The following is a 21,735-nucleotide window of genomic DNA, read 5'->3' on the forward strand; positions in this document are numbered from 1 at the left end:
GGAGAATAGCTTTTGGGAATCCCGTTTGAAAATTGCCGCTCAAGGCCAGCTCGGCATCCAGCCTAGGAATTGGAAGGAGGATTTTGGAGCATCCCCCTAGGGGGAAATGTTTAAAAGTGCAAAGTGAATAGTAGAAGCCCCTCTCCCCGTCACTAGGGGTACACTTGCCGTTCTCTTATCAACAGCCCCTCAAGTACAAGCATCTGGGACAAGAACTAAAACCGTGCTTGGGGCAGCCCCCACGTCCTCTCGGGAACAGGGGTGGAGCGCTGGCGAGAGTGGCTGAGGGCGACCCGCCGCCGACGCTATGTGCAGGAAGCCGGCGCTTTGTCTGCTCTCCCACTGCGGAGAACACCAGGCGGAGGCGCGCCCCAGCTGGTCACACGCTGCCCAGGGCCGGCGTCGATCAAGAGCCCTCTCTTTAAGCAGGATTAAAAGGGAACTAAGGGGCTGGCAGAGGGGCCTCAGAAGCTCCTGGGCGAGGCCTGAGCCCGTGGGTCTCGACATTAAAATCTGGCGAGCTCCATGGGCGTCCGCAAAGGTTTTGGAGCTCCGAAGAGCCCGGCTACGCCTGCGCTGGCCAGGTGCCGTGCCCACGGGAGGCGCCGTCCTCTTTGTAACTCCAGCAGACCCTGGCGGGCCAGTTGCTATGGCAATGCTCCTCGCTCTGCTCGGTGAGGCCGGGAGGTAGGCGGGCCTTGGCGGACGTCACCCACACTCGGCTTTGGGGAGCCGCCCCACCCCCAACTAATTGTTTGCCAGAAAGGAACCGTAATAGATGCTTTGTAAGTGAGGCATCTACGGGGCCATATTAGAACAGAAATCCTAGACAGCCTCTTTCTCCGTCAGCCTCGCCACAAATCCCTTCGTGCCAACGATTTTAACGGTCCTTCAAAGCCAGGAGGAGGGGGCGTGGTAATTCGAGGGGTTTGTTTGAAGGGCCACGCCCTTTCCTCGGCCTTTGGATTTTTCCAGGCCGCGCCCACGGCGGGGGGTGGTGGGGGCTAGTTCTTGACCACGGCCTTCCTTGTTCGCGCGGAAAGAAGACCAAAATGGAGGAGTAAGAATCATGATTAAATTGAGCGAGCGCAACTAATTACGCGAAGAGGGCCGCGGGCCGGCCGTCTTCCGCAAGCGTGCTTCGAGACCTCCACGCCCCACCTATTCGGCGGAGCCCTGTTACTTCTGCGCCTGCGCCTGCGCGCTGCTTCCCGCGAGCTCACGGGCAGAGCGAACACGCACGGAGTCGCAGGGGCGCGCAAAGGGGGAGGAGCGGGCGTGACCAGGCGCGCGCGCGTCTGGAGTGACTAGAGAGCAGGCGAGTCGGGCGGATCGGGTGGGTAGAGTGGTGCCGTCTGGTTGTTTGGTGGGAGGCACGTAAGGCCGCTCTGGGCACGGGGGCGCTCATCTCACTGGCTCTTCGGTTCTAGGAGCGGATCCGGGGTAGAGGGAAGAGAGCTCCGGGTCAGGGCTTCCGTCGCCGCCGCCGTCGGGGAGTCAGCCAGCCAGCCCGCCAGCTCGCTAGCCCACCAGCCAGCTAGCCAGCGCTTCGCGGGCCCTGCCGGTCACGGTAAGCGGGCCTGCGCTTACCGGAAAGAGGAGCGTAAGATGAAAGTGTGTGAGAGACCATTGGGGGTCTGTAGGGGGAAGGGGAGTGGGGGCGTGTGTAAGGGACAGGGTGTGTGAGGAGGAGAGGAACCCCAGCAAAGAGTAGTAATAATAATGGCCACCGCCACACGATAATATTCGAGTGATATGTGCGGGGACTTTACGAAGCACCTCATATGCTTCATTTTAACTTCTACTCCAATCCTCCGAGGTGCGTCTTATTATCAAACCCATTTTACAAGGTAGGAAAACTGAGGCACGAAATAGGTTAAGTAGCTTATGCAAGGACACACAACTACTACGTGGCCTGGCCTGGCTTCGAACTTAGTTATCTTAGTTCTGAGGCCCGTAATTTTAACTTTGCTTTACCAAACAAACAAAAACAGAAGAAGAATGGCGTGTCAGAAGGAGGAGGACTGAGTGTGATTTGAAGTGGAAGGATGATGGGAGACAGAGTAGTGGGGAGGAGGACCTGAATTTGGAATCTTGCGGGCCTCCCCCTTCTAAATCGCCACCTCCTCATTAGTTCTTGCGGCCCCACAACTTTTTCTTGGTGTTCTATGGCTTTATGAATGGAGGAGCCAACTCACAGACCTGGGCCATTCGGGTGGTTTTAAGAAGTTTGAACTGCGGTTCAGTCCAGGGCAGTGCCTTGAGACACTGTGTTTGGAGGTAAGGGAGGGTCAGAGGATCCTCTTAAACGCTGCTGCTATTTATTTCTTCAAACGTGCCACTTCCTTTTCTATCTTATCTATGCACGGCAAAGCCTTTGTTCAGTCCTCTAGAATAGGGAAGTGATGTTTATTGTTTCCTTGTACACTTGGGCTTAAACAAAATCAGACTCAACATTTCTTTTCCCGAGCAAGGCCTTGATTGCTTGCAGAGAAAACTTTCCTGTGGCTTTATCATTAGTTGCCCTACAGAGCTTTCCTGTGTAGATAAGGAGCTATGTTTTGGAGAAGTTTACACTGTAGATCAACGGGAGCGATCTGAACATACTGCACTGCAGGTCAACACAGAGCAGGGACTTAAGTAATTCATAGGTGTGAGTGTGTTTGTGAAAACCTTTCCCTCTTGCACAATTTTCTGTGTAGCTCATGTGGGAGTCAAGTTTTTAAGTCAGTCTGTGAGGCAAACATTGTATGTAATAAAAATTAATCCTTAAAAATTCCTAGGAAGGTGCAACGCTTGAGATTAGCATCCTGTTTCTGACTACATCCTGGACGGTTTTTCCTTCAGTTTTGAAGCTTGTTACTGTTGCTTTGGTTGTAACTCAGATAAGTAATTAGATTACCTTTAGGGGCTGTGTTGTGCAAATAAGCATATTTGAAAGCCATAGAGTTGTGATGCGCTGTGAGATGTTTGCCCTGAGGAGGCTTAAAAGGAGGAAGACAAACCCCTATCTTAGGCTCATTTTGGAGCATGTGCTTACAAAGTGGAAAGTGGCAGGCAGAATTGCTGGTATGAGCCGGGCGAGGTGGCTCAAGCCTGTAATCCCAGCACTTTGGGAGGCTGAGGCGGGCGGATCACGAGGTCAGGAGATCGAGACCATCCTGGCTAACACGGTGAAACTCCGTCTCTACTAAAAACACAAAAAATTAGCCGGGCGTTTTGGCGGGCGCCTGTATTCCCAGCTACTCGGGAGGCTGAGGCAGGAGAATGGCGTGAACCCAGGAGGTGGAGGTTGCGGTGAGCCGAGATCGCGCCACTGCACTCCAGCCTGGGGGACAGAGAAAGACTCCGTCTCAAAAAAAAAAAAAAAAAAAAAAAAAAAAAAAAAAAAAAAAAAAAAAAAGAATTGCTGGTATGATGATGATGATGATTATTTTTTTGAGACATGCTCTTGCTCATTTGCTGAGGCTGGAATGCAGTGGCGTAATCACAGCTCACTGCTGCAGCCTTGACTTCCTGGGGCTCAAGTGATCCTCCCAGCTCAATCTCCTGAGTAGCTGGGTCTACAGGCACACACTACCGTGCCTGGCTAAGTTTTTGTACTTTTTGTAGAGACGGGGGTCTCACTTTGTTGCCCAGGCTGGTCTCAAACTCCTGGGCTGAAGTGATTCTGCAGGCTCAGCCTCTCAAAAGTGCTGGGATTACAGATGTGAGCCACTGCCCTTATCCTGCTGGTATTTAAGTTGCGATTTTATTTTATTTTTTGGCCAGCATATGCAGTAATTTGACTTGCTAAATTAAATGTGCATAGTGCGATTCCTCTTTGAGTGGCACTACATTCAGGGCCTTGCAAGCTATTGTTTACTTCCCCACAGATCCTAGCTAACTTTGGAGCAAAAATGGCTTACATATTTTTGCCAACTGTGTGGCTTTGGCAGTCCCCATATATATGCCAGATATGTATAACAGTGGTTAGCTTTTTAAAAACCAATGCTCTTTTAAATGGAAGTTAAAGGCATCTTTTTGTTGTGTGGGGTTTTTTTGTTGTTGTTGCTTTTGCTTTTATGGAAACATCTCTCAAAAATTCAGGAGTGATACACCCACTTCCCCCGAAGTAGTTATGGTTATGTTTGAAATGACACCAAAAATGAAGGATATTATTTCAGTTAGGGAAATAAGGAAGTACCACTGATTTAACATTATATGGGTATAGAAAATGGTTTTAAGGCCTTTTGCAGGGGAGAAATCTTAAGCAAGTTTAGGAATCTAAAATTCTGAGTCGGAAGATTTTCTGAATTATGGTCAGATAGTGGAATTTACTCCACATTCATTCTGAACTTCTCTCTCTTCCTGATCTTTATTGTTCTTTTGCAAGCCTGTAATAGAACAAAACAAGAGAAGAAATTTATTCTGGCTTTAAGAAGTTTCTACTATGTTTTTGGGGGGAGATACCACATAGTCTACTTAAGTTTAATTACTATAATTACAGAGAAAAATCTGTAGAAGTATAGGATACCTTGAATAAATGGAATCTTCAAGGTTTGCTGGCAAACCAACAGTTTGATTTCTCAGAAGTTTCTTAGAGAAATAGTGCCAGTTTTGTTTTGCTCCAGATTCTCATTGTTGCATCTGCCAACCTTGAAAATAGGAAGCAAAGATTTTCCTTGCTCTGTCCTTTGGGAATCACTTACATTCGTTTTACTGTTTCTAGGAAATTTTCTTTAAATATATACAGTAGAGCCCACCATTGTGTTGTTGATCCATGCAGTGGGCTTGCCTTAGAAGTAAATGCCTTTATGATAAGCTCTTTTTTGTTTGTGTGTTTGTTTGTTTTTGAGGTGGAGTCTCACTCTGTCGCCCAGGCTGGAGTGCGGTGGCGCGATCTTGGCTCGCTGCAACCTCCGCCTCCTGGGTTCAAGCAATTCTCCTGCCTCAGCCTCCTGAGTAGCTGGGACTGCAGGCGCGTGCACAGCCAGCCAATGTTTTGTATTTTTAGTAGAGACAGAGTTTCACCTTGTTAGCCAGGATGGTCTCTATCTCCTGACCTTGTGATCCGCCTGCCCCGGCCTTCCAAAGTGCTGAGATTACAGGTGTGAGCCACCACGCCCGGCTTTTTTATATTTTTATAACCAGGCCTTGTACGTTGTTTGCCATAATAATAACAGCATTAGTCAGAGACCCAATCATGTTGAATTTTTTCTCACAGAATACTTTCCCCTCCCTGATTTTTCTCCTGGAAAATACACCATGAATCATTCTGTTTCTGGTTGAATGATTTATACTAGCCATCTTTAGTCCTACTGCTGAATTGCTGCATAGTTTCTTTTTAATTTATGTGCTTAAAAGTAAATACTGGCTGGTGGATCACAAGGTCAGGAGTTCAAGACCAGCCTGGCCAATATGGTGAAACCCCATCTCTACTAAAATACAAAAATTAGCTGGGCATGGTGGCGTGCACCTGTAGTCCCAGCTACTTGGGTGGCTGAGGCAGGAGAGTCGCTTGCACCCAGGAGGCAGAGGTTGCAGTGAGCCAAGAGTGTACCACTGCACTCTAGCCTGGGCAACAGAGCGAGACTCCATCTCAAAAAAAAAAAATAAATAAATACCAAAATTCTGATTTTCATTGTGGTTTTTAGGGTTCAGATTAGCAAGTGGGATTGTTTTTTACCACTTAAATCTCTCACTTCATGCTCTGTTTGCACAAATCTGAAGAGGCACTGGTATATCTAAAGAGGCACTGCTATTGTTTATTGCCTCTAGTTGTATTTGACTTTGGGATTGTAGAGAAAAATAATTTCGTTTTGTGGGATGGGGGAAGAATCCCATGCCAGTATTCATCATATGGGTACAAAGGCTTGAGTGTGAGAGTTTAGGTCCACATTCTTCCAGGCTTTCAGAGATCTCAGGTACATTGAAAATGGCTAAGGTGATTCCTGTAGGACTGTTTCCATGATTTGGTCTCTGTGCAAAGTGATGTGAAAGTCATGGATAAGGGCATATTTGTGATTATTTTGGTCTAGTCTACAGAGAGCTGAAAAACTAGGGTAGTGGTTTCACTTCTGTGGCAGAGGACTGCTGGGCAGAAGTTTCAATAACTTCAGTTTCTTCAAGAAAGAACTGTGTGTGTGTGTGCGTGTGTGTGTTGACAAAGTTTCCCCGTCATATAAAATGGAGAATAAATATAATCTTAATGTTTTAAACTAATGAAGTGATTGTAAAATATTATTTTGATGTCTTTGTTTTGTTGACATCTTATGTGTGTGTAAACTTACATGATTTTAAAATGTTTTGAAATCTAGATCAGACCAAACATTGTCTGGCTTGCACTATAAAACTAGTTAGCTGAAGACGACTTCTCAGGTTTCTTCAGGATGCCTGCAGCACTTGTGGAGAATAGCCAGGTTATCTGTGAAGTGTGGGCCAGTAATCTAGAAGAAGAGATGAGGAAGATCCGAGAAATCGTGCTCAGTTACAGTTATATTGCCATGGTAAGGAGCTCTACTCTGACTCACCTTCTTTTTTACTTTTAGAGATGGGGTCTTGCTGTGTTGCCCAGGCTGGAGTGCAGTGGCTATTCACAGATGCAATCATAGCTCACTGTGGCCTTGAACTCCTGGGCTCAAGCAGTCCTCCCACCTCACCTTCCCAGGTTGCTGGGACTGCAGGCTCATACCACTATGCCCAGCTTGACTCACCTTCTTATATGGATGGGTTTAGGGAATGTTTAATTTGAGATTTTGAAAAGAATGGGTGTGTTCCACTAAAGCCATTGTAAATTAAACCGGATGGAAGGTTGTGTTGCTTTATGAAATATCAAGGTAGCCAGTGTCTCTGATAAGGATGTAACCTCTAGTATCTTAGATTTTTTATAACATTATTCTGTTTGAAAGTCTTTAAAGCAGAAGTTAACGTCAACCCCTAGGGCCCATCTGTTCCACAGATGTGGTGAATTTGACTATACAATGTTTATTCAAAATTTTAAAAATTTATTGCCAGCATTTAAAAGTCAATAGAACTCACTTGAATTCCAGATTTCTGGCATCTCTGAAAAAAAAATAGGAAGATCTGGCAATATATGTTATCCACCCCTGCGTGACACTGGCTGGAGAGAGAGAGATGAGTATTGTCGTAATATTAAGGGCCTCCTGTAGAGGGGCATGTGGTCTGTGTTTTACTGCAGTCCCTATTACTTATACTATTTTCATACCTAGCTGACTTTTACTCCTTTACATTAGCTGCTTGGAGTTTGTAACTCCTGCTTTAGAAATTATAGAATTGGCCAGGCGCGGTGGCTCACGCCTGTAATCCCAGCACTTTGGGAGGCCGAGACGGGCGGATCACGAGGTCAGGAGATCGAGACCATCCTGGCTAACACGGTGAAACGCTGCCTCTACTAAAAATACAAAAAATTAGCCAGGCATGGTGGCGGGCGCCTGTAGTCCCAGCTACTCGGGAGGCTGAGGCAGGAGAATGGCGTGAACCCGGGAGGCGGAGCTTGCAGTGAGCCGAGATTGCACCACTGCACTCTAGCTTGGGGGACAGAGCGAGCCTCCGTCCCCCGAAAAAAAACAAAAATATAGAGTTAAGTCTTTAGCTTGGTATTCAGAGCTCCTTCCAGTCTTTTCACTCAAGCTAAGCCTGTCTCTTTATATTTTTTTCTGAATGGCTGTTTCACTTCCCTGTATTTGTATTTTTATTCATATATTGTTCTCTACCTAGAATGTTCTTAATTGACTGCATATCTACCTGTAGTTACTCAACTCTTCCTATTGACATTCTGCTTATTTAGGATCAAGTTGTTGTGCAAAGCTTCCTGATTTTAGTGCTTCTTCAGTAGATATCAACAAGATCAGTATTTTAAGAAAGGATTTTGGCCGGGCGGGTTGGCTGATGCCTGTAATTTGTGCACTTTGGGAGGCCGAGGCAGGTGGATCACTTGAGACCAGCCTGGGCAACATGGTGAAACCCCATCTCTACAAAAAATACAATAATTAGCTGGGTGTGGTGGCGTGCACCTGTAGTTCCAGCTACTTAGGGAGGCTGAGGTGGGAGGATTGATTGCACCTGTGAGGTTGAGGCTGTAGTGAGCTGTGATTGTGCCACTGCCCTCCAGCCTGGGTGACAGAGACAGACCAACCCTATCTCAAAAAAACACAAAAAGAATTTTGTGCCCAAGTTTGGGGCTTGTCACATAACTTTTATAAATGGAGGTAAAATTTTATTTATGAATGACCAATTCAGCATCCACTGTTTTCTGAAACCTTGTGATGAGAGACTTTTTCCTTTTCCAGGACACAGAATTTCCAGGTGTTGTGGTGCGACCAATTGGTGAATTTCGTAGTTCCATAGATTACCAGTATCAGCTTCTGCGGTGCAATGTTGACCTTTTAAAAATTATCCAGCTGGGCCTTACATTCACAAATGAGAAGGGAGAGTATCCTTCTGGAATCAATACTTGGCAGTTCAATTTCAAATTTAATCTTACGTAAGTGATTTCTAAATAAATGCGTTAATTTTAAGTTTTCTTTTCACTGAATCCAGGTAGGTGTTGGATAGAGCGGTCAAGCAGAGGATGGAACGGGGAATCTCAGCAAGTGAAGTCCTGCTTAAAGAACAGCAGCAGCTTAACAATGAAAAGATAACCCAACTAAAAATGTGCAAAAGATAAACTTTTCTTGAAAGATAATGTACAGATGGCCAGTAAGCACATGAAAAGATGCTCAACATCATTAGTCATGAGAGAAATGCAAATTAAACCCACATTGGGATACCACTTCACACCCACTAGAATGGCTATAGTCAAAAAGACATAATAAGTGTTGTTGAGGGTGTGGAGAAAATTGGAGCCCTCATACATTGTTGCTGGGAATATAGAATTTTGGGGGAAATTCTGGAAAATAGTTTTGCAGTTCCTGAAAACGTTAAACATAGAGTTGCCATATGACCTAGCCATTCCACTCCTAGGCAGTGGAAAATTCCATGGTGTGTATATACCACATTTTGTTTATTCATCTGTTGATAGACACATGGGTTTTTTCTATCTCTTGGCTGTTGTGAATATTGCTGCTATGAACATGGGTATGCAAATATTTCTTCAAGGTCTTGCCTTCAGTTCTTTTGGATATATGCCCAGGAATTTTCAAAGAAAATTTCGGGGAGACTGTCATTTTGCTGATTGCATAAAGTGATGTTAGTGTACTTCCTATCATATCCTGCTTTGTTTAACTGGGCATCAGGAGTGTTTCATGATTTAGGAGTAATCTTTTTTTCCTGTCAAGACAGGGTCTCGCTTTGTCACCCAGGCTAGAGTGCAGTGGTCCGAACATGGCTCACTGCAGCCTCAATCTCCCAGGCTCAGCTGATCCTCCCACGTCAGCCCCCTAAGTAGCTGGGACTACAGGTGCACGCCACCATGCCCAGCTAATTTTTTGTAGAAAGTGATCAGCCCGCTTTGGCCTCCCAAAGTGTTGGGATCACAGGTGGAGCCATTGTGCCTGGAAGGAGTAATTTTTTTTATTGTTGTTCGTATGTTTTGGAAATTTCCTTGAGGTTCAAGTAATTTTGGGAGATCATCTGGATCTTTCCTTTAACTGCATTTTTTAGTTTATTGTCAAAGCCTGTAGTTTGTACCATAAAAATAATATAATACAAGGAAGAAAAATGAGTTATTTCACTGAGTGGTTTGAGTATGTTTGGGTTTAAAATAATGTTTACTTGTGGTCGGGCGTGGTGGCTCACACCTGTAATTCCAGCACTCTGGGAGGCCAAGGTGGGTGAATCACTGGATCACTTGAGGCTAGGAGTTCAAGACCAGCCTGGCCAATGTGGTGAAACCCTATCTCTACTAAAAAATAAAAAAATTAGCTGAGTATGCTGGCGGGTGCCTATAATCCCAGCTATTCAGGAGGCTGAGGTGGTAGGATCACTTGAACCCGTGAGGTGGAGGCTGCAGTGAGTCGAGATGGTGCCACTGCACTCCAGCCTAGGTGACAGAGTGAGACTCTGCCTCAAGAAAAAGAAAAAAAATAATGTTTACTTGGGATCGAAGCCTAGTTATAATAAGCAAAACAAAAAAATAATGTTTATTTAAGTGGAAAAGAAACTTGTTATTCAACACTGGTTTTAATTTAGTGGAAAAAAATCAAGATTGCAGTGGTTTTCTTATTGTCTAACCCAAGTTTATATGAAAAGCAAGTGAAAGTCTAGTGGAACAGGAGTTGTTTAGCTTATTTCCTTACTTTTGTGTTACATGGTATTATAAATAATTCCTGTGGTTGAATTAGTGGATATATTTTTAGAGTGGAATATTATGCCAGTGTTACAATGGATGAGTATTGATTTGTAAAGATGGTTTGTGATGTAGAGATGTAAGGGATGTAGGTGTGTATGTGTAGATAGAGAAAATAGTCTAGAAAGATCTGTAAACAAAGGTGTTGTATCTGTGGGGTAGCATTATAAGACCATAATTTTTTTCTGTTTTTTTCATGACAGAGTCTTTTAGATAATCATCTGTATACCAAGTAATAACATGTTACAAGTTATTTAATTCTGTCATCTAGTAATTTTGATTAAGAGAAACTACAAGGAGCTCAAACAATTACACTAGTATTCATTGTTTAACCATTAGCAGGAATAGACTACTTTAAGGCTGGCTGTGGCTTCACATGGGTTACAAATAACTGTTTGCTACTTTTTCATAGATAAAGCACCTGACCTTCATGGAAGCATTAGGGAAAAAGAAAACTTAATTTCTTTCTTTCTTCAAAGAACTTTTCTCCTTTCACTAGATATAAGAAAGAAAAAGTCAACAATGTTACATGTGTTGCTTGAGCTAAAAGACATAGGAGAACAGACAACACATACCCATTACATTTCTAGGAAATACGAGGTAAAGAGAAAAAAAATTTTTAATGTCCTTTTTAAAATATAAAAGCTTTAGTTAAGTTGTAAGTCTGTACAAAGAAGCTAGATTTGCTACTCTCCAAGAAGTGAAGGGACCTGCTATGTAATATACAGAAATCATTTACTTCCTTTCCTTTTCTTTTCTTTTCTTTTTTTTTTTTTTTTTTGAGACGGAGTCTTGCTCTGTCACCCAGGCTGGAGTGCAGTGGCACGATCTCAGCTCACTGCAACCTCCACCTCCCAGGTTCAAGCAGTTCTCCTGCCTCAGCCTCCCGAGTAGGTGGGATTACAGGCGCCCACCACCATGCCTGGATAATTTTTGTATTTTTCTAGTAGAGACAGGGTTTCACCATGTTGGCCAGGCTGGTCTTGAACTCCTGACCTTGTGATCTGCCCGCCTTGGCCTCCCAAAGTGCTGGGATTACAGGCATGAGCCACCACGCCCCACCTATTTACTGCCTTTTCTTTTCTTTTTTTTTGAGATAATGTCTTGCTTTGTCACCCAGGCTGGAGTGCAGTGGTGTGATCTCGGCTCACTGCAACCTCTGCCTCCCAGGTTCAAGCAGTTCTCTGCCTCAGCCTCCCAAGTAGCTGGGATTACAGGTGCCCACGACCACGCCTGGCTAACTTGTATTTTTAGTAAAGACAGGGTTTCATCATCTTGGCCAGGCTCGTCTTTAACTCCTGATCCTCGTGATCCACCCACCCCGGCCTCCCGAAGTGCTGGGAATACAGGTGTGAGCCACCGCACCCGACCTATTTACTTCATTTTCATAAGAATATAACTTGAGCCTTGCCAAAGCTTTATGTTCCCTGAGGGCATCTAAAACGCCAATTCATGGAACAGGCACTTCTTTCTCCCACTCCTTTCCATTTATGCTGTAGTTTTCATGGATTTCTGGCCAGTGTCACAGACAGTGGCCAAGAGGCTATCCAAGCCTTGTTCTGCCAGAAGTAGGTCTGGAGGCTGGTCCTCTTCTGGGCTTCCTACGCCACTTGAGTGCTGCAGCTACTGGGATTCCAGGGCTGTGGCTTCCTTTGGACCGCTTCCTCCCTCTGCAGGTGGTACTGTTAAGTTTCATCCTCAGCTGCTCCTTTGATCTGCTTCAGCCTCTGGGTCTTTTGCTCACGGGCCTTGGATACCTTCTCAGTGGCACATTTCTCAGCCTGCAGCAGCTGCTGGATCCCCTGAGACTGACTGGCCATGGTGGCGGTGACTCTGAGACTGAGGCAAGCAGCCTGAATCAGCTGAAAGGCGCATCAGGTCATCTTAGCTGGCTGCCCACCATCTGTGCCTCAATATTTTTTTGTTGGTTGATTTTTTTTTTTTTTGAGATGGAGTTTCGCTCCTATTGCCCAGGCTGGAGTGTGATGGCGCTTTCTCAGCTCACTGCAACCTCTGCCTCCCAGGTTCAAGCAATTCTCTCACCTCAGCATCCTGAGTAGCTGGGATTACAGGCATGCGCCACCACGCCTGGCTAATTTTGTATTTTTAGTAGAGACGGGGTTTCTCCATTTTGGTCAGGCTGGTCTCGAACTCCCGACCTCAGGTGATCCACCCACCTCAGCCTCCGAAAGTGCTGGGATTACAGGCGTGAGCCACTGCACCCGGCCTTGTTGTTTTTTTATTTTTAAAGTTTATTTATTTATTTTTTTTGAGACAGTCTTGTTCTATCTCCTAGGCTGGAGTACAGTGGTGCCGTCTTGGCTCACTGCAGCCTTTGCCTCCTGGGTTCAAGTGATTCTTATGCCTCAACTTCCTGAGTAGCTGGGATTCAGGGGCACGCCACCACGTCCGGCTAATTTTTGTTTTTTGTGGTTTTTTTTTTTTTTTTTTTTTTTTTTGAGAGGGAGTCTCGCTCTGTCATCAGGCTGGAACCCAGTGGTGCGAGCTTGGCTCACTACAACCTCTGCCTCCCAGATTCAAGCGAGTCTGCTGCCTCAGGCTCCCAAGTAGCTGGGACTACAGGCGCGCACCACCACGCCCAGCTAATTTTTGTGTTTTTAGTAGAGACAGGGTTTCACCATGTCAGCCAGGATGGTCTTGATCTCTTGACCTCGTGATCCGCCCACCTTGGCCTCCCAAAGTTCTGGGATTACAGGCATGAGCCACCACGCCTGGCCTAATTTTTGTATTTTTGCTAGAGACAGGGTTTCACCATGTTGGCCAGGCTGGTTTGAACTCTTGGCCTCATGATCTGCCTCTCTCAGCCTCCCAAAGTGCTGGTATTACAGGTGTGAGCCACCATACCCGGCCTACTTATTTTATTTTTGAGACAGGATCTTGCTGTCACCCAGACTAGAGGGCAGTGGTGTGAGCCCCCTCCAGTTCTTGGCCTCAAGCAATCCTCTCACCTCAGCCTCCGGAGTAGTTAGGACTACAGGTGCATACCACCATGCCTGGCTAATCTTTGTTTGTGTGTGTGTGTGTGTGTTTTTTTTTTTAGACAGTCTTGCTCTGTCGCCCAGGCTGGTCTGGAACTCCTGGCCTGAAGTGATCTTCCTGCCTTGGCCTTCCAGAGTGCTGGGATTACAGGCGTTCACCACTGTGCCTGGTCTTTTTTTTTTAATAATGAGCAAATGTATACCTATTTTAATTAGGAAATTTAGTTTATGGAGGAAAATCTCATTTTTCTATCTGTCACAGAAATATGATGATCTACTTTGCATGCTTGTTTGAATGTTGGAAAGAGTGAATTGATCTATTAAGTTAGGAAAAGCATTTCAAAAATACTTGTACTATAATTATAAGGTGGTGGTAATATTGTGGCCACTACTTCTGTTTCATTATTCACCAGTTAATAAATAAACACCTTGTTTTTTAGAGAGGACATGTACTCCCAGGATTCCATAGATCTCCTTGCTAACTCAGGACTACAGTTTCAGAAGCATGAAGAGGAAGGGATTGACACACTGCACTTTGCAGAGCTGCTTATGACATCAGGAGTGGTTCTCTGTGACAATGTCAAATGGCTTTCATTTCATAGGTCAGTCCTAGGGAATGTGTATTTCTCTCACTTTGGGCTACACTGGAGCAGGGAATTGAATTCTTAGTCATTTTTGCAGTCCTAGTGACTGTTCTGTTCTTCAGCAGCAGTCAGAAGTTGAATTGGTACTTGTTGCCCATGTTTCAGTTTTTCAGAAAACACTGGGGCTCATATACTGGTTTGTTTCACACAGTATTTGGCTGTATCATGTGGCTATCAGTGGGTTTAATTCCAAGTGGGAATATGGTGGGTGGAGAGGGTCACAGTACTTGGTTATCTTTTAAATGGCTGTCCCGGAGTTTCTTAGGTACTTGAAAGCCAGATTCTCCTTATTTTAACTTCTCAGTACTTTTGGATTTTTGGTGAACCGAATCTACAATTAAACCCCTTGGGTACTTTTTTATATCTCCCATATTAGTCTGTTAGGTTGTTATTAGAAAGTTCAGATTATAGGCCGGGTGCAGTGGCTCACGTCTATAATTCTAACACTTTGGGAGGCTGAGGAAGGCAGATCACCTGAGGTCAGGAGTTCGAGACCATCTCTACTAAAAATACAAAAATTAGCCAGGCATGGTGGCGGGCCCCTGTAATCCCAGCTGCTTGGGAGGCTGAGGCAGGGATCATTGCTTGAACCCAGGAGGTGAAGGTTGCAGTGAGCCAAGATCGTGCCATTGCACTCCAGCCTGGGCAACAGAGTGAGACTATGTCTCAAAAAAAAAAAAAAAGATTCAGATTATAGTACAATAAACTGCTCAGAAAAAGTGAAAGTTCCTAACATGGAGTAGCATTTACAAGCTTTGAGAAATAAAATGATTGAACACTGGGGCCTGATAACCGCTGCTTTTTTAACCTCTGTGGTTTATTCTCTCCTTGTAGTGGCTATGATTTTGGCTATATGGTAAAGTTGCTTACAGATTCTCGTTTGCCAGAAGAGGAACATGAATTCTTTCATATTCTGAACCTTTTCTTCCCATCCATTTATGATGTGAAATACCTGATGAAGAGTTGCAAAAATCTTAAGGTATATGATGTTTTTCTTAATACCAGTAACAAAAATAAGGACAGAAAAAAAGCTGACTTTGCTTTATTGTTATGTGTTCAGCATACATTATTGAGTACTAGATGCCAGTGTGGTGTTAGACAGGGTATAATATAAAGCTGGTTTGCACAGATATTTGTGTGGTAACGATCTTTAACCTGGCCATGAAGGGAACCCTCTGCTTCTGTCATCTTAAGGCAGGCATTCTTCACTCGAGGCCCATGAACCTAATGAAAAAGTATAAATGCTGTTTGTTAGGGATGGGGTCTGTGATATCACAGATTCTTAGAGGGATTCTTAACTCTAGAAAGTTTTAGAACTTGATACCGTAATAAATTGTTGACATAGAGCTTTGCTGTCTAGAATTAGAGTGGGATTTACTGTTTCCTCAGCCTTGCAATTCTGATTTTAAAGGCAGAGGTCTGGAAAAATTAACAACATGGAAAGGAGCAAAATGTAGGATGTAGCACAATATAGCGTCTGGAAAAAGGGAAGAAGAGCTAAAAAGAGGTTACTAAGGCCTGTTAAATAAATGGCCTTTCCCCACTTCTTGCTAGAATTTAGTGAACTCATAACTGCACTTAGCTGACTCCAGTAGGGGCATGTTGGGTTTGTAATACTGCCTTTGTTCTCCATCCATCTCCAGGGAGGTCTTCAGGAAGTTGCTGATCAGTTGGATTTGCAGAGGATTGGAAGGCAGCACCAGGCAGGCTCAGACTCACTGCTGACAGGAATGGCTTTCTTTAGGATGAAAGAGGTAAGCTTCCTCGAATGTGATCACAGGCCTCTCGGCAGTGACTTCCTGAAGGCTAAGGAGGTAGTGGATGGTCTGTTGTGTGGGCTGAGGTTTGTTGAACATTTATTTTTTATTTATTTATTATTATTATTTTTTGAGATGAAGCCTTGCTCTGTCACCCAGGCTGGAGTGCAGTGGTGCGATCTCGGCTCACTGCAACCTCCGCCTCCCAGTTTCAAGCTTTTCTTCTGCCTCAGCCTCCCGAGTAGCTGGGATTATAGGTGCCCGCCACCATGCCCTGCTAATTTTTGTATTTTTAGTAGAGACAGGGTTTCGCCATGTTGGCCGGCTGGTTTCAAACTCCTGACCTCAGATGATCTGCCTGCCTTGGCTTCCCAAAGTGCTGGGATTACAGGCGTGAGCTGCTGTGCTTGGCCGATTTTTTTGTATTTTTAGTAGACACGGGGTTTCACTATGCTGGCCAGGCTGGTCTCCAACTCCTGACCTCAGGTGATCCGCCTGGCTTGGTCTCCCAAAGTGCTGGGATTACAGGTGTGAGCCACCACGCCCAGCCACATCGATTGTTTTTTTAGCAAGTTGATGGCCACTTTGAAAGTGGTTGTTTTTTGTTATGGTATGCAGCATGTCACATGTTTGAGAGGCAAAAGCAGCATTCTGACGTGAAAGCCACTTTCCAGTAACCAAGTATTCTTGAGCACACCCAAGTCCAGAACTTGGTGTTCTTGGCAGCTCTAATCCGTTCAGTTATTTGCTTTTCTTCTGATTCCTGTAATAGAAATATATTTGTTAGGCCACCTACTGACATTGTGGTAAGTTCTGTTAATTATTATTAAATAAATACTATATTGAGTTTATTATAACCCCTTAGTAAAAATTAGACTCTTAATTTCTTCTTTTAGTTTCTTTACTCACTGACTCAGGTTTTAAAATATATTTGAAGATGTAGAAGGAGTAAGACGTTGCTTTGAAAAATTAAAATATTGATTTTGTTGACACTTTCGAGGAATGGATCAGATTAATTGATCTGTAGACATGGATCTCCTTTTTAGAGCTAAGATTGTAGAGAGGGAGAGCACATTTCCTCTTTGTTACTCTTAATTATAAACAACTGTTACCATGTGTTGGTAAATGTTCTGGGTCAGTGATTCTCAACTGGGGATGATTTTGCCCTGGAGGGTACATTTGTTAATATCTGTAGATGATTTTGGTGTCACAATCTGGTGGGGGAGGGTGGTGTGCTACGTGTCAGGAATGCTGCTAGACATCCTATTATACACTGGACAAGTTCCCCCAAATAATTATCCTGCTCCAGTAGTGCCACAGTGGGGAGATCTTGCTTTAAGTGCTTACTGTTCGTTATCTCATTCCTCATAATAACCCTATTATCCTGTTTTATAGATAGGGAACTATGGCTTAAAAGGAGTTTAAATGACTTTGCCAAGGTCAGGTGAGTCCGGCTGAATCCACAGCCCAAGCCCAGCCCAGCCCATTGCTCTGCCTGTTAAAGAGAAGGGAGCAGTTGCGTTAAACAGCAGCAGCACAGAGATACTGGCAGTAAAAGAATACGTGGAAAGTATGTCTGTTCAGATAGGAGAGCCTTTCTCCTATAGAGAAAGGAGCCTGAAAAAACTGCATTAAAAGGAAAGGTTTAGGCCGGGTGTGGTGGCTCACACCTGTAGTCCCAGCACTTTGGGAGGCCGAGGCAAGTGGATCACTTGAGGTCAGGAGTTCGAGACCAGCCTGGCCAACATGGCGAAACCTGCCTCTATTAAAAGTACACAAATTAGCCAGGTGTGATGACATGCACCTGTCATCCCAGCTACTCGGGAGGCTGAGGCAAGGGAATCACTTGAGCCTGGGAGGCAGAGGTTGCAGTGAGTGAAACCCTGTCTCCTTTTTTTTTTTTTTTTTGAGACGGAGTATTGCATTGTCACCCAGGCTGGAGTGCAATGGTGTGATCTCACTTCACTGCAACCTCTGCCTCCCGGCTTCAAGCAATTCTCTGCCTCAGCCTCCCAAGTAGCTGGGATTACAGGTGCCCACCACCATGCCTGGCTAATTTTTTGTATTTTTAGTAGAGACGGGGGTTTCACCATCTTGGCCAGGCTGGTCTTGAACTCCTGACCTCGTAATCCACCTGCCTTGGTGCTCCAAAGTGCTGGGATTACAGGCGTGAGCCACTGTGCCTGGCTGAGCCTTTCTATACTATTAGTTTTTTTTTCTAGTTTGGTATATTTTCAGGGCTTTAGGAAGGCTGGGAGGTGGTGATGTGGTAGTGGTTTTTTTCTTTTTTGAGATGGAGTCTCGCTGTGTTGCCCAGGCTGGAGTGCAGTGGTATGGCCTTGGCCCACTGCACCCTCTGCCTCCTGGGTGCAAGTGATGCTTCTGCCTCAGCCTCCCAAGTAGCTGGGATTACAGGTGTGTGCCACCATGCCTGGCTCATTTTTGTACTTTTAGCAGAGATGGGGTTTTGCCACGTTGGCCAGGCTGGTCTCGACCTCCTGACCCCAAGTGATGTGCCCGCCTCAGCCTCACAAAGTGCTGGGATTCCAGGCGTGAGCCATTGCGCCCGGCCAGATGTGATAGTATTTATACTTGTCATGACTTTTAGCATAATTCTCACTGTGGTTCTCTGTCCCGTTCTGCAGTTGTTTTTTGAGGACAGCATTGATGATGCCAAGTACTGTGGGCGGCTCTATGGCTTAGGCACAGGAGTGGCCCAGAAGCAGAATGAGGATGTAGACTCTGCCCAGGAGAAGATGAGCATCCTGGCAATTATCAACAACATGCAGCAGTGATGGCGCCAGGCTCTGCAGGGTGGGCCTGATCCCAGAGTGGTGCTTACTGTGCTGACTGTGTACTTATCTTCCCCAAGAGAAAATGCTTCTTTTGAGCACACTGTACCTACCATCTGCATTGAGCAGAAAGACTTTTGTTTTACTGAAGACAAAAGATGTCTTTATTTTAGACCCAGAAGAGAGGAGTTTGCTCTGAATTTGTAAATAAGTCTTCCCCATTCCTCATACTCGAGCGTCTCCTCTCTGGTTGCCTCCTGCCACCAGCATCCATGGCTCATTTGACACCTTTTTTAAATATCCAGGACAAGTCTGAAACAAACTAGTAAAATGTATATAACTCTTACCTGTTGTCATTCTTTTTCTTTTAAATTTGTTGCTAATCTCTGATAATGAAGATTCTTACTCTGATTCTCAGCTGAGCTGTGAGGGCTTCCAGGGAAAATGGAACAAAATGGTGTTCTTATGTAATGGGTTGTAGATACTGAGTCTTCCTTTCCTTTTCTGACCCTTCTCGAGGACATTTGCTTTCCTCACACTTTTGTAGTCTTTCTTTACGTATTACTATATGGAAATGAATTGCTCTGTGCTGAAATTTGAAGACCAGATAATGAAACTTAAAAGCAAACAATTTTACTGAATCTGTCTACCCTTCATTCATGAGAACTCCAGAATGAGTGTTGACCACTGAAGCATCTTTTAAGTCTGTGTTCCATTGTGCCACTCAGGTTTGCTGTCACATACGCATCATCTGAAATCATTTGAAATTTTTGTACAATAAAATATCCTGGAGTTGACCCTGAAGGAAACTAGTAAGATCAGATTTTTGGTCATGTCTGTTGTATTTTCAATAATGTGATTTCAGATGGTCATCTGGATTCTCCCACTTCTCTTTTCCATTTCTCTACTTTTCCTTCCAGCAAACCTGAAACATTAGGGAGATGGATTAATGTGAGTACCAGGAATGTCTTTAAAAAGCTAGAGTGGTTACATTTAATCAGGCAGTAAGATAATTTGGGTTCTTGAGTTGTTTCGGAGTAATATCCCACAACTGGGGTAGGAAGCTCAGGACTTTTTTTTTTTAAAGCTAGTCATTTCAAAAGCATATTGTGTTTTTTTGAATGACTACAGTATGGACAATTTCAAAAACCAAAACCCACTTTGGATTGTTGGAAATAAAAACTGGTAACTCACTCAAGTGAATGAATGGTCTTGCATTTTAAAAGCTTGTGGAAAACTCAATTTGAAATGATTAAAAAATGTCAAGTATTATAAGCTGGTATTTAAGATGCTTGTAAATACTATTTATGTTTTTAATTTTGTAAAATAAAGATTTCTTTTTAACCACTGGCATTGAGGTTTGGTCTTTCATAGCTATGGATTGCTGGCTCTGGAAGATGGTCATTTGCCATCAGTGAAGTAAGAGCATCTTGCCTCCATTGTCCCCAAGTTGGCTTACATACAAAATATCACTTGGGGGGGTGGGTTCGGGAATAAAAAAAATACATATCACTTGGTAGGAAGATCTTCATGAGCACCTGTGTAAATGGAATTGTCTCTTCATACTCAAGATTGTTGGGTCTTAATATTATAGAATTAAACCAGTCTAATATTTCCTGGGGTCACTCCATTACACATGGTGGATTAGCTTGTTAATTAGTGGGATTCTTTTAAACAACCTGAACTTCGGATATCCTAGAGTTGGCTCAAGACTTTGTTTCCAGCCATTTCTATTGACACAAAATGTGGAGTTTTAAGAAGTCTGGTACAGGGGCAGATACGGAATTGTGACTGGGAAGTTGACATGACGAGATTTATCACTAATTTGTGGTGAAACAGCAGTCAGTGGTTCTCAACCAGGGTGCCCTGGCATGCTGGTGACTGAGCACTATGCAGATACCCTTCCAAATTTGAATTAAAGCAGGACATTTAATATTTTCTACAATTAAGGACTTACATGTCAGGAGAAATGCTGAGATAAAGGGTTGAGGAACTCAGTGTTGAGTGCGGGGTTTGGTCATTGCATGTGAGAGTTAAGAGCTTAGAGTAGAGCTTTAGCAAGAAAGAGCACAAGTCTATTAGAACTGGCAAGAACTTAGTGTGTATGAGTGCATATAGGTCTATGTGAGAGCTCAGCCTCAAAAAGTGATGCCACTGTAGGGTAACCAAGAGAATCACTTAAGGTGTAATTCTTTTGAGGTTTAGACAGGGTCTCCCTTGGTCATCCAGGCTGGAGTGCAGTGGCATGATCTTGGCTCACTGCACCCTCACCCTCCTGAGTAGCTAGGACTACAGGTGCATGCCCCCATGCCCAGCTAATGTTTATATTTTTTTAGTAGAGACGGGGTTTCACCATGTTGGGCAAGCTGGTCTCAAACTCCTGACCTCAAGTGATGTGCCTGCCTTGGCCTCCCAAAGTGCTTACAGGTGGCCGGGCGCGGTGGCTCACGCCTATAATCCCAGCACTTTGGGAGGCCGAGGTGGGCGGATCACGAGGTCAGGAGATCAAGACCATCCTGGCTAACACAGTGAAACCCCGTCTCTACTAAAAATACAAAAAAAAATTAGCCGGGCACGGTAGCGGGCGCCTGTAGTCCCAGCTACTCGGGAGGCTGAGGCAGGAGAATGGTGTGAACCCGGGAGGCGAAGCTTGCAGTGAGCCAAGAAAGCGCCACTGCAGTCCGGCCTGGGCGACAGAGCAAGACTCTGTCTCAAAAAACAAACAAACAAAAAAAAGTGCTTACAGGTGTGCACCGCCGTGCCTGGCTTGTAATTCTTTTTTTTTTTTTTTTTTTTTTTTTTTGAGACAGAGTCTTGTTCTGTCGCCCAGGCTGGAGTGCAGTGGCATGATCTTGGCTCACTGCAACCTCCACCTTCCAGGTTCAAGCAATTCTCCTGCCTCAGCCTCCCAAATAGCTGGTGCCAGAAACAATCAGTTCCTCTTCAAACTTCTTTGTTTCTTTTAGCAACTAATGTCCTTTCACATTGCTAGAAAAGATACATTCTTGTTCTCTAAACAAGCCTTTCCATCTTTGACATGCCTAAACATGCCCAAACATGCCTTAATGGACAATCCCTCCCTCCCCTCCATTCTTTACAAGTTATGCATTTAGGCCAGGCACAGTGGCTCACGCTTGTAATCCCAGCACTTTGGGAGGCCGAGGCGGGTGGATCACGAGGTCAGGAGATCAAGACCACCCTGGCTAACACAGTGACACCCCGTCTCTACTAAAAACACAAAATTTAGCCTAAAAA

The 21,735-nt window shown here is 44.6% G+C and overlaps 1 protein-coding gene across 9 annotated transcripts in view; it reads left to right on the forward strand.

The window, feature by feature from the left end:
* CNOT8 (CCR4-NOT transcription complex subunit 8) overlaps positions 1 to 21,735 on the forward strand; it is a 42,482-nt gene that overhangs the window by 15,635 nt on the left and 5,112 nt on the right. The window contains exons 2-8 of one of the 9 annotated variants that reach the window (XM_032158461.2): positions 1,431 to 1,614; positions 6,300 to 6,488; positions 8,292 to 8,485; positions 13,728 to 13,889; positions 14,766 to 14,910; positions 15,575 to 15,685; positions 18,334 to 19,833. In XM_032158461.2, coding sequence (XP_032014352.1) covers positions 6,372 to 6,488; positions 8,292 to 8,485; positions 13,728 to 13,889; positions 14,766 to 14,910; positions 15,575 to 15,685; positions 18,334 to 18,483 — 879 coding nt within the window. In that variant the 5' untranslated portion in view covers positions 1,431 to 1,614; positions 6,300 to 6,371 and the 3' untranslated portion in view covers positions 18,484 to 19,833. Of the gene's footprint in view, positions 1 to 1,430; positions 1,615 to 6,299; positions 6,489 to 8,291; positions 8,486 to 10,787; positions 10,889 to 13,727; positions 13,890 to 14,765; positions 14,911 to 15,574; positions 15,686 to 18,333; positions 19,834 to 21,735 lie in introns of those variants that run through there. The other 8 variants (XM_032158459.2, XR_009213873.1, XM_032158465.2 and 5 more) reach the window with 8 other exon arrangements.

This window comes from Hylobates moloch, unplaced genomic scaffold, assembly GCF_009828535.3.
Source record: "Hylobates moloch isolate HMO894 unplaced genomic scaffold, HMol_V3 SCAFFOLD_6, whole genome shotgun sequence".
NCBI lineage: Eukaryota > Metazoa > Chordata > Mammalia > Primates > Hylobatidae > Hylobates > Hylobates moloch.